Here is a 13,143-nt window from a genome sequence, read left to right on the forward strand (position 1 = left end):
AAAGAAGAAAAATAAAAAATAAAAAAAATATGTCAACTTATAATATTCTCCGAAATGCTGTAGTTAATTAATTATTGAAGAAAGAAATTTTGAAAATTTTCGAAAGACAATTGGAAACGCTATCTCGCTCCGGTAAAGAGTCTCTGGCAGCAACTCGTCATAACATAAATGTACTTGTCTCAGAGTCGCTGCCGCGACTCTGGATTCCAAATTCTTAACATACAAAAAGGATATAAAAGTTGTTGACGTTGAGAGCATTATCGCGATGACGTGAAAAATTTATTCAGAATAAGGATAACAGTCTCTGGTAGCATTTAAAAAATCGCCGATCCGTTGATACATCGGAAACTTGGGTGGTCGAATATTGTAGCGCAGAGCCTCGCAAACGCGACAGTAATGCCTCGACTCCGATCCGAAGTAACCGTGATCGTTGACGACGACATATTTGGAGCGCCATTCGTGATACGCGTCGTAGGCATAATCGACGTTATCGAGATACAAAAGGTATCTGGCGAGACTACTGGGAGACGAGAAATCGACGACGTGAATAAAGGAACCGGGCGGGAGAAGTCGCTCGCAGTCGGATCGAGGTGCCCCCATTATTATCGGCACCGATCCCTTCTCGAACGCGTTCCAAAACACCTTTTCCGTGAGGTACTCGCGGCAGTTGGAATTTTCGAAAGCCAAGTAAAATTTGTAGGAGCCAAGGATCGGACAGTCCTTATCGAAATGCCCGGGACAAGCGGTCGCGTTTCCGTTCAAACATCGGCCGAAAATGTCGAGTTTTTCACCAAGAAAATTCTCAAGCTCATTCACGTATTCCCAGCGACGATTGTTCCCTGAACAATTGCTCCCCAGAATGGCAACCAACTTGTTTCTTCGCTTTCGCGATCGTCTCCAACTCTCGTCGACAGTTTTTTTCGCCAAGGTTCTTCCATAGGGCACTGGCACATCGCTGGTCTCTCTGTAGCTCATCGACCAATCGAAGATCCCATCGTATTGTGAAACATTGCGATTTTTGTCGGCGTAAAGGAACGTGTGAAGCGGTGATTCGTCGGTCAAGAAGATCCAGATTTGACCGGGTTTTCCTCTCGCCCCGGGCAACTCTTCGACTCCCTTCGTCATGTGCAAATGAAATATCACCGCGTCGGCCCTCGCGAGGTCTTCGTCGCGGTAGGACAAATCGCAATTTTGGACCGAACATCCTCGCCACGGTGACGACGGATCACTGCGGCCAATAAAAAACATTTTTTTTTTCTTTATTTTTAAATACCAAACTCCGAGTTCGCTTACCTCTTTTTCGCAGCGAAATTACGAACGTGACGTCGATCAAGGAAAGCTCCGTGCTTCCAGACGAGAATCAAATTTCGTTTTCCCGGATCGAGTAACGATTCGGCGTTGAGCAACGGAAGCGTGGTTTCTTCAGGAGCGTGTAACCATTTGCCCAACGCCGAGGGTTCCAGGGCTCGCTTTTCCACGCTCAGCTTCGCCAAAGGCCATTGAGCAACGCTCCAAACTTTTTGCCCCGGTGCCAAGAGACTTATTTTTACTCCAATAATTATAAACCAGCAGCTAATTACGCAGCCGCTCATCAACAATATAAAAAATTTCTTCTTGACACTTATACTCATGACTCGTGATTTTTCTATCGTTCCGAAGCTCCACTTAAAATTCTACTCGACCAGCGTGTATTGCTCGGGATGATTTAGAGCGATAGGAGAACAACAAAATGTTCGAAAGATCATAGCCGCGAAGATATCAGTCCGGGGCTGATAACGGATTTTTAACCCACACAAAAACACGCCGTAAATATATTTTCAAACCGCATCGAGCCAATTTCCACTATTTTTGACACACCTCATTTGCCACGTTACTGAAAAAGAAGTTTTCACGATAAAAGTATCACTAGGTTGCGTAAACAAATCGCCATCGCCAGGGAATTTATTCTTATCGCATGTTCGATGCGATCGTGACACGCCTATGCACGATAATCCGTCTCGTTGAGAGTGTTTCTGTAAATCGATACGTTTGTTTTAAATGCTGGCTATCAGTTTATATAAGGAAGTAGATGAATCATGTACGAATACGAACATCTCCCGTAGATGGAACTTTTCAGTGGTCAGGGCGAGTTTCCGGATGTTTCTAATCGTCGTTGCCGCTGCTATTTGAACCTCGGGATCCTCCGAACCCACTAGTCGCAGTACGTGCTACAAAATTTCAAATATAAGATACTTTTGCAAGTTATAAATTTTTCTTCATACCTCGGTCGAAAGTACGCACTTTCGGCCCCGATTTCAGGGCCGAAAGTTCAACATTCCTGCATTGGTAAAAAAAAAACACGCTCGCTGTGACAGCGGGAGCAAAAATTTTTCTCTGCACACCTTAGTCGAAAGATAACATTTCTGCGCTGTCAAAACTGCATGCGCTTCATTTGTCTCGGCGGGAGCAAAAACTTTTTTCTGCATTCCGAAAGGTTTGACGTAATTATTTTTTTTACTTTTGACGTTTGACGTTTGAACAGATATTGCTTACGTGTTTTTTGAAAGGTTGTGTCTAGTCATCTGCAAACCGTACGAATAAGATTATGTTATTCATTCGGAAATATGTTATGGAAATGCCATATTATTTCCAAGCACTATTATCAAAACAGTACAAATCCGAACGAATAACATACATTTATCCTTCCAGATAAAATCAATGTGAAAGCCAAAAATAAAGTGACCAGGCTGATAAAATGAATATAGTCGTTCGGAATAATGATTTATTTTCAGCTTCATAGGAATGCAAATATTCATATTAATTATCTTTGCTAATATCTTGTTTTTTTGATGCCTGCCCCCCCGACCAGCAGCACTCGCTTCGCTCGTGCAGCAAATGTCGGGGGCAGGCATCAAAACATCTTCTACCGATAGTTGCGTATTTCGGAAGAAACGTACTTTCGACCGGCTATGAAGAAAAATAGTATACACCATACGGGCAGAAGTTTGATAGCCCTGAACTGCGCGTCAAATGCCCTCGGCTTCGCCTCGGGCATTGTGACGCGCAGTGCAGGAATATCAAACTTTCTGCCCTTGTGGTGTAATATACTATTTCGAGTTACCTTCGTCTGACTTCGCGAAGAAAGTTTATGTGTGAAAATATTGTCAAGTATTATTCCCCTTCAAAATAATATTTGTAATTGTTTCGAATCGGGGCTCCACCTCAAAATTGTTCCAAATTTTTTTCTTACGTTTTTGTCATTAAAAAATTATATTTCATGTAATTTTAATAAGGAGGGGGAGAATTTAAGAACTGGAAGACGAAGACTCCACAAATCTTACACTTCATATTTTTTTTTCAGTGTCAGAGAGTCTCCCTCACCACGATATTGCATGTTATACCATTTTAAGGAGGGTGGATAGCGACGATACAACGTTGCCATGCTAAACCATGTTAAATACATAAAAAATTTCAAAATTATAAGAATTTAATAAAATTTGGCGAACATATTCTTTAGTGTCAAATTTGACAATACAAATTTTTTAAGATTTTTCTTCTTTACAGTTATCGAGTAATTGATCACTAAAGTTCACGTGTATAAGGATAGCATTTCCATATACATAGGTATACATTCCGGGCATAAGAAATCTGCTTTAAGGAAGTTGAGGCTGTACAATCATTTTTTTACCCAAAAGTTATGGCCTGTACCTTTCAAAAGTTAGGCCAGTTTACAGTTTGGCAATGTTGCATACACTTTAAAGAAAAGTTGGGGAAAAAAAGACGAAAAACTGGTGAAAGCTCAATCGAAAACACGAACGGTGACGATCCTAGCCTCAAAAAACTGCACGGGAAACAGATTATTATTAATATAATCTCAGCAAATCTCCTAATAAATCTGAAAAAAATTGACATTGTTCGGCAAGCCTTGCTCATGTTGCCCAAAAAATTTCATATTTTTAGCATCATTTTTAACGGAGATATCACTGAATGTGTCTTGACTTCCATAAGATTACATGTTATTTGGCCCAAATTGTTATTGATTATTCTCAGCAACAACGCTCCTAAACTGTCTGAAAATTTAACTGATTTTTTTTACACTTCACTTTATAAGATGCAATCGGTTTAAAAGCGATGGCATCATTTTCATTCTAATGCCTCAACTTCCTTAATGTGTAATTACTCGATAACTAAGAAGAAGAAAATGAATTAAAAAAAAAATTGTGTCTTCGCACTTGATGTTGAAGAACATTATTACCAAATTTGATCAATTTCTTATAATTTTGACGAATGTAGCCACCCTCGTTAGTTTGTTAGAACACAATGTTATAAAAAAATGTGGAGGAATCTTGAGGTGGTTTGGAGCAAATATTTCCTCTTTCATAATTTCCTCAAATTTGACAAAAAAAATTTTCTCCAATTTCTCCAAATGAAGTTTCTCAGCAATCGAGAGTATTCAAGACTTCTTTTGTAAAACTGGGCGTGAAAGTTTTCGAGTAATAAAAACTGCGAAATTATTGTGCAATCGTCTGGCATTGCTGTATTATTATATAAAATTGATTTATGAAAATTGACAGTGAAAATAGCGTCTCAGTAATTTCGAACTCAGTCAGCCATTCTCGAATTAGAAATCTTTGATTCGAAACCTTAATGACTCCGCAGGTATGCATGGTGATGCAGTTAAGGGGTTCTTTGCTCAAGTGATAAAAGGCAATGCAAACGCCCTTGAGCACGTCCTTGTTTTTGCTGTTTGCATAACTGACGAGAGGAGCAACAGCATTGAGTCGGCCAAATTCGTAATTATTTTGTCCCCATTCGCAGCAAAACGCTATCGCCAGGGTGAGATTAGCGCGCAATTCTTCGTCTTCCTGCACCAATAATGAAAGTGGATATTTTTGAGGTGAAAATTGTCGAGGCTCACTCGAGCGTATCGACTCGAGACTCGTCACGAAGAAAATCGTTTTTCTACCGTTTCAACGAGATCGGCGAGCATCTTGACGACACCGTGATCCGTAAGGATTCCAAGGTTTTCTGGATCGGTCGCAATCTGCGCGATGGTCGCGCACGCCGCTGCGAGGACCTCGGTGTCCTGGCTCTCCAGAAGGCTCACGGTCAGTTCGAGTCCGCCGACGAAAGCGCGCACCATCTCGGCCGAATCCTTGGCATATTTGATGCACGGGACCAGCGCCCAACAGGCGTTTCTCTTGACGACGTTGCTCGGGTGCTTCAGCAGCGACCAAACGAGCCTCACACCGTCCAGCGTGTGACTCGGGTCGTTTATTATGTTCATGCACTCCTCGTCCTGAGCGCATTCTTTCAGCACGAGAGGTATATTCTCGAGAAGCGGTTCGTACGTCACGCTCAGCAGTCTGATCTTAAAAAAAAATCGATACACGGAGAGACTTTAATACGAATAGTTCGGATGAATTTGCTGGAAAAATTTTTACTACGTTTTGTAGCAGCGCTCTTCTGTATCGCCATTCTATAACATTTCACCAAAGTCCGTAGTAATTTTGATGCCGAAATCTTACTGTGTACGACAGGCAAAATTTATGTCTGCGACATTCTCACATCGAACGATGCATCGATGTCTTTGGCGAAATGTCGAAAATTGGTGAATCGCACTGGTTAACCCTACACCTCATGTGCCTTTTTTCATACCCTCAACCTCATGACCGGGGTTTGAACGCACCCCACTCTTTTTTTGTTTATAAATCCGGTCCTACGATGCTAAACTGACTTTATCCTACACCATTTTCTTCGTTTTTTTATAACGAAAAGAATGATGTACAATAAAACTAATTTCAATTGAATTTATATATCAAAAAATCCGTCGATAATCAGTCGATAATGTGACTTGTTAGGACGGGAGCGTAGTTTGAAGTTCGCGTGGGGTGTGCTCACACCCCAGTCATGCGTTCTAGGGTTAATTTTTCATGTTTATACGGAGTAACGCCTCGTGTATTTGGCGGGGGCACGAATTTTGCTATGTTATTGAGCGCAAAATTCCGTGCGGTAAAAGGGAAAATACGAAACCATGCAATTTTTCGTATAGCACAGAGAAACTACTGCTGTGTTATCTCATAAATTTTCATCAAATCATTTCATTATTTACTATGTTTTTGATGAAAATTCGCTCGGTGTTCATTTTTGATATAGCACAGAGCGTTGTTTACTGTCAACTGTGGTAATGGTTCCCCAAACTTTTGCATTATTATACGGGCGAATATTCTCACCAGCTTCGGGAGCGCGTCGGTGCTTCTCAAAACTTCTCTGTTCGCAGGATCTTTGCAACATTCGGCAAGGGAGCCGACGACGCTGGTCAAAACACGCTCGTCCTCGTTCTCGTCGAGAAGTCCGACGAGAGAGCCGACGAGCTCGTGACGATTGAAACGTCCAACGTTTTCCGAACTCATGGAGCATTGCCACATGGCACCAGTCACAGCCGCGAGGAGTGGTTTGTTTTCACGAATCTCTTCGCTCTCAACGAGTTTTACGACTGGATCCAAACCACCGGCTTCCCGAACCATGTCCCGAGTCAATTTGTTCGAGCCACATTTATATATCGCGAGGGCACAATTTTCCTTCAACTTGAGATTATCGTTCGTTCGCAAGTGGCGAACGATGTCCGCTATCATGCCCATTTGCTCGAACGCCAGGCGAAATACTTTCTGTTAATTCAACGCGTATGTGTTATTGCTCTTCTTCTGAGCATTGCCATCGATATATTTATTGCGGAATTTATCAATCCGATTTATAATCTCGTCGGAGAGCGAATTACGACAACGAAACGTTGTAAAAAAGGCTTTGAAGTCGTCACATTTTATAAAAGGAATTAGAAGAAAATGAAAACGCGCATCACGAAAATTCAGCAGATCGCGCTATCGCAATGGGATCGAAAAAGTCGGGTGGGGCTCAATATGACAAATAACCGAATTGCAGAACGGTTGATATTTTCAAAGCTGTGGTAACAGATTGGAGAAAAATAAGTAATTCAAAATTCTCGATCGACTGTGTAGCAGATTACGTGTTTATTAAGGAGTTTCGGTACAAAAGTCTAAATATTAAGAAATTGATCATATTTGGTGATAATGTTCTTCAACATCAAGTGCGAAAACACAAATTGTTTCAAAATTTTCTTCTACTTAGTTATCGAGTAATTACGCATTAAAGCAGATTTCTTATGCCCGGAATGTATACCTATATTTATGGAAACGCTATGCTTATACACGTGAACTTTAGTGATCAATTACTCGATAACTGTGTAGAAGAAAAATCTTAAAACATTTGTATTGTCAAATTTGGCACTAAAGACCAAATTTTATAAAACTCTGAACTTTTTGAAATTTTTTATGCTTTTAGCATGGTTTAGCATGGCAACATTGTATCGCCTGTACCGAAACTCCTTAATCGAATATTTCTTCTTCGAATTCGTATTTACTCGAAAATACATATTTCGATAGTTTTCATTTCGAGTTTACCAAAAATATTGTAATTTCCGAGTAAATTCTGAATGAAAATTTTTAAATTGCATATTTTGCTGTGACAAAGATTTGAACTGTGGTACTTTTTCCTATCATAGTTCACCAAGGAATCGTTGTAAAATTTATGTTGACTCGATGATGAACTGACAAGTAGAATTATTATGCCGTTTTGCTATACTTGGTACTGTTTTCACAATTTAAATTTACAGTTGAACATAGTAAAATTTGAGGAGCTCGAACACAAGCATCGATCATACGCCAAACTGTTTAGAAATTTACTATGGTAAATAACAGAATTTCATTCGCGATTGTACGATAATATACCGGTATGCACGTGTGTACCGATGTATTTATTTTGACGTCGCTCATTAATTTTCATCGAGTCGCTTCACAAAAAATTACTATGCATGTTCGTAAGAATGAATAAATATTACCGATATAGAACCCTACTTCTATGGCACCAAAGTAGTTTTTAGTGAAATTTTCTCTCCGTGTACGAATGTCAAAAGTTCATATATTCGAATTCAAAATGGAGAGTAGTAGTTTTATAGACAGACCAGAATAGTATAAAAAAATGGAAAGTGGACTTTTCGAGCTTATAGAATTTATGTATGCAGAACAGCGATGGCTCGAAAAGGCGAAAGTCAAAATGGCCATGTTTGAAATTGGAGATCACCAGCAGTCTGAGTAAGTGAGCGAGTGACTTTCTAACATTTCGCTATTTTGACCGTTCGACTTTTTGGTGTTTCAGTATTTCAACCTCAGTAACGTTTGCTCTTTCGTTATTAAACTTTCGAAATTTTCGCAAAATCGATATTTCAGTCGTCGTTCTAGGGGCGGTCGTTAAATTCTATTTTCGATGTAAGCGTGCCTCGAATTTTGGAGATTCTGCTTTATTTATTTGCGACATTCAAAGCTCTAGTCGTATTGATCTGTTTTCTTATTATCATTCGAAGTTTATAAACTCGAAACTTTAGCTGTTCGAATTTTTAGTTACTCTAACATTTTATCCCCACCCGAAAAGGTCGATCTCCAGATTAGTACTGTTTCGTTACACGTTCCAAATCTCGAATAAAAAAAATTCGCTAAAATCCTAAAATCGTTACTATCGAACCAATTTTTCTGACGCAGGTATCAAAGTTTTTCTTTATCATTTCGTAAACTCTTTTCAAAAATAATTAACAGTTACGAGAAAATCGTTTGATTTTTCAACTCCTGAGGACTGCGATCTTCTCAGCATTCGATCTAATTACCGATGTGTTTTCATTATTTTCAACGTACGAGATCGGCGCAGCGTTGTACCGCACCCATGATAGCTATGACGAGATCCGTATGGACAGAGCGTAAAAAACGTGCCATGAGAAAAACGACACCGTGTTTGCGCAGTTCTTCCTTGATTTTTGGACTGGTACTCAACGCCCCAAGGACCTTGGCACATCCGATCGCTACTGCGACCAGTTCCCGTTCCGTTTCGTTCAACCGATCGAGTTCTCGTCCGAGTACACTGTCAGGAATATCCATGACGTCGAGCTGGAGCAAAAGTGCAACGTTTAAAACGGGCAAAAAAACGACTATTTTTCACGAAATTGTTTTGACCGGTATAAACTATAAATATGGCTATAAAAAGTCACGAGCCTAAAAAATGTTATCTTAAAATATACAAAAACATTTTTTTTTTTTAATTTATTTTACTCAGTTTTCGTACAGAAAAATGAGAAAGAAGACAGGTCCAAAAAAGATGGGTGTGCGCCGTTGATAAAATCTCTGGAATGGACGATCGGAGAAAAAAATAAAAATCGTTTTAGATTCGATAGGTAAGGGAGACCGGTGCAAAACGGGATACCTAAGGAAATATTGAACTTTTCAGAAGTTTGGGAAGCTCTGTCTATTTTTTACTCCCAAAAACTAATAAATGTACTGGAATTCTTTTCAATTTTCGAAAAAAAAAAAAAAAAAAAAAATCCCTCAAGAACCCATGAAATTTTTTTTTACTATGATTTTAATTCAATGCACCTTGGGTGCATTTTCCACCCGTAACCGAGTGCTTCCGACTTACCGCTGTAAGCGTTAAAAGCGATCTCAGCGCTTACAGCGCTCAAACGTAAGTCGAGCGCACCCTCTGTAATTCAATTAAAAAGTAATGATATGAATAATAACGAAGGCTGCCAATGTTTATTTTGTAAAAATTTGTATTCTCTATCCACTGAATCACGGATTCAGTGTCAAAAATTGTGCGTTGTGGGCACACGATTCATGTGCAGGTGCGTAATCACACATGATGGTTCGCAAACATACATCTGCGATTACTGTCGTAGACAGTAATCTGCGAGGCAGTAATCGCAGATATACAAATACTTTTTGTATATCTGTACAAAAACGTTTTCACATTGGAAGTGATGTAAAAAAAAAGAATTTGAAAAAACGAATTAAAAAAAAATCAAAATAAAAAAAAAGACATTTTGGAAAAAATATGTTTCATGTCCTTTTCGGACAAGTATAAAAATCGAAAAAAAAAGACAAAAAAATTTCTCCCATTTTTCGGGTATCTCGTTTTGCCCCGGTCTCTCCCTTAAATGGCTTCAGCGTTCATCATGCGATTTATTATTTTTTAAAGAATGACAAAACGGCGATCGTTTTTCTAAAAAGTGTAAAATTTTGGTAAGGATCGGTCGAATAGTTTCGGAGATTTGATCAACGAGCCGTCGAGAAACGTAATTTTGAGAGAAACCCGTTTAAGTGCACTTGGACTGCTCAGATCTTTATAAAATTTTAGTATGATATTTAAAAATACGTATACTTTCGTAAAATGCAATAAAGAAAAATGGATTTTTGAAAATTCTAATCAGAGTTAGACCCCTTGGATCCCTCCAAATTGGCTAAATTTTGAGGACAACGACACCAGCACGAGCACTGCCTCGCAACGTTAAACTCACGCACTCACGATCAAAGGTATGCCAGAACGAACTCGAATTTGTTTTCTCGCTTTTCTCACAGTCGCTATGCTCGCCATTGTCTCAGCTGCCAATATCTGGATATTTCGGGCTGGATGCTTAAGCATTTCGATGAGGGGCGTGACTATCCCGAGATCGATCAAGCATCTCCTCGTTTCGATCGAACTGCTCGCCATCGTCAATAGTACTGCCAACGCACCGTGTTGACACTTGAAGTCCTTCGTTTCTAAGAGATTCACGAGGACTTCCAGACCTCCCATCTCTCTTATGGCCCGCTGGATGGCCTACAATTTATGCAAATAGACGATCAATCGTTTATTACGACGAGAATCGCTGCAATTTTTCTAGATTTTTTGCTCCTCGATTTCTTCCTAATTTAATGAATTTTTATGATTCTGCTAAAGTTTTGGGGGAATCTTGAAGGAGGGAAAACGTTTGGATGAAAAAAAACTTCGGTTTGGTCGAGCGACGATTTGCTTTTTTGCAGTTCTAGCAAAACTGACCCTGCTCGAGAGGTCGTAGTCTCTGAGAAGACAAAGAGAGACCGTCGTCGCCGTTTGATTGCCAGCTTTTGTGTACTTAATCAGTTTCTGCATGTGCCAGAATTCTGAGGGAAGCTCGAGGTTGTCTTCTTTGGAGAATCGCATTTCGTCGTCGCTGTCAGACGCCGGTTCGTCGTCCGAGGTCTGCTCTTCCGGTCCCTCATCGATGTATCGATATTTCGGACCGAACGGTTCTCCGGTGACCGTCGATATTTGGGGAGCCGCTTTCCCGCTCGCCTTTCCCACATTCGCCGTTTCCTCCGGTACGACATTGTGTTGATCCGCTTTCCTCGAGGCCCCATCGTCCGTGGCATTTCTGATAATTTATCGCTACTTTTATTTTGACTTTCCAGGTTTTCATATTTTTTTAATGAATTTTTTTTACTCATTCAATTTTCAGGCTGAATTCGACGAATCGGATTCTCGGAGAGTGCTTTCAAAAGCGATGGAGCCATGAAAAAGCTTGGTAATTAAACATTCGAAACAAAAAATTTTTTTAAATGTTTAGCTGACCAGTTTTTTAGGATTTCGTATTGTGAGGAAATAGAAATTGTCATGCAAATCATGAAAAATCTGACGAAGACTCAGTTGGAGTGTTTGGCTCATCGATTCTTGAATTTTTATATATTTTTATGAGTTTTTATGACTTGGTTGAAATTGACTTTCTAAAATGTCAAAAATTTGACACTTGAGTTTTTCATGTGTCACGGGTGACAAGGAGCATGAATTTAAAAATCGTCAAAAATGTAAGCCTCCCAAATGCAACAACAGGAAATAAAACGTGAAATTATTGAAACTGAAGGACTAAAACTCACTCCGTAGCCCGACGTTCCTGGCTTCCCGAGACTCGTTTCTTCTTTTTAACTTTCGTGGCCGTTTTCGTCTTCTTGGGAAGCGGCATATTTTTTGGAGTAACCACAGCTCTGTCCCTGTCTGCTTGATACAAAAGCTGTAAGCACGGGGCGAAGGGCAGCGCAGTGGGAGGATTGAAATGTAACGGTCGTTATTGATCAAACTCCGTTTCGTAAATACGAGAATAGCGACTCCATCGTGTCTGGGTGTGCCCGTTCCACAGTCACGCACAAAAAACTGCTCGAATTTTGCTACAATTTTTTTATGTACTTTTAACGATTTTCTCCGAATGTGGGCGGACTGTCAGGAGCAAAAAGGGAAAAAAACGAAAGTTCAAAAGCGCCCGTCGCTTGTTTCATTGAATCCTAAGGTAGATGGGTGAATATTCGCTATCCAAGTTTACGCGATGATATTTTTGGTAGGCAAAAATGAACACGTACTGGATAGATTTGCAAAATTTCGACGCTAGTCACCGTGTAATTTAGCAGCAAATTAATTATTGAATATCGACTTTTGACGCTTATCACTCCGGCATATGAAAGCCGTACACACATGAAAAGTTATTGAATTTTTTCGTTAGTTATATCCAAGATTTCGCAAAAAAAAATCGTTCGTTGTATTTCGTGGATATTCAAGAATACATGAGTATTTTAGTTTTTGAACCTTACCATTGAAAATCGGCTGAAATATGAAAAAATATCTGATGAGAAATCATTCGGATTATACACGACGAATGGATCAGTAAGGTTTGACAACGCTGCATTCAATATACGCTCGCATGTGACGCCAGTTCGATCTTTTGGTCGCATATTTTGTCGTTCGTTAGCTTCGCCACATTTTTTTGTAAATTTTTACAAAACGACGATTTTTATCCCGGTTAACTTTTTGATCGTTAATTTTTTCATTTTCCTCCAGTGCAATACTACTTTGGACAGTAAACTCACTTCATAACCTATAAAATTTGTAAACAAAACTGACAGCGTGACATCAGCAGCAGCGGCGGCAGCTGCTGCTGCACCACGCTAGTCAAAATGAACTCTTCAAACGTTTTTTTAACGATAAAATTTTATAAAAATGTTGGTTCTTTACTAATTATATTTCTAAAATAATAAAATTATTGTTTTCAAGCAAGTTTCGTTTTTTGAAATTTTCGAAAAATACAGTTGCTGCAAAAATCACGTAGCCGTCACCCATCAACCTTCGAAATAATTCAACAGTTTTTTGTCTTCAAAGTCGAATGGAAGATTGTCTTTGTAGCTTATACAACAAATTAAACAAATGCGAATTTTAACTAAAAATTAATCAAGAAATATAAATTCAAACAAGTACAAACAACCT

The 13,143-nt window shown here is 39.4% G+C and overlaps 2 protein-coding genes across 2 annotated transcripts; both read right to left on the reverse strand.

Moving 5' to 3' along the window:
• Positions 1 to 257: 257 nt before the first annotated feature.
• LOC122414661 (alpha-(1,3)-fucosyltransferase 7-like) lies at positions 258 to 1,936 on the reverse strand. The gene is made up of 2 exons (XM_043426160.1): positions 1,294 to 1,936; positions 258 to 1,228 (listed from the first exon to the last, which is right to left on the reverse strand). Exons 1-2 carry the CDS (start codon positions 1,629 to 1,631, stop codon positions 280 to 282), a joined length of 1,287 nt encoding a protein of 428 aa, XP_043282095.1. The 5' UTR covers positions 1,632 to 1,936; the 3' UTR covers positions 258 to 279.
• gudu (Armadillo repeat-containing protein gudu) lies at positions 1,888 to 12,709 on the reverse strand. The gene is made up of 10 exons (XM_043426147.1): positions 12,474 to 12,709; positions 11,769 to 12,056; positions 10,915 to 11,269; positions 10,402 to 10,695; positions 8,742 to 8,990; positions 6,213 to 6,647; positions 4,946 to 5,350; positions 4,623 to 4,844; positions 2,092 to 2,207; positions 1,888 to 2,012 (listed from the first exon to the last, which is right to left on the reverse strand). The coding sequence occupies exons 2-10, from the start codon at positions 11,852 to 11,854 to the stop codon at positions 1,979 to 1,981; spliced, it is 2,196 nt and encodes a 731-aa protein (XP_043282082.1). The 5' UTR covers positions 11,855 to 12,056; positions 12,474 to 12,709; the 3' UTR covers positions 1,888 to 1,978.
• Positions 12,710 to 13,143: the final 434 nt, after the last annotated feature.

The sequence above is a fragment of the Venturia canescens genome, chromosome 1 (assembly GCF_019457755.1).
Source record: "Venturia canescens isolate UGA chromosome 1, ASM1945775v1, whole genome shotgun sequence".
In the NCBI taxonomy this organism is placed as follows: domain Eukaryota; kingdom Metazoa; phylum Arthropoda; class Insecta; order Hymenoptera; family Ichneumonidae; genus Venturia; species Venturia canescens.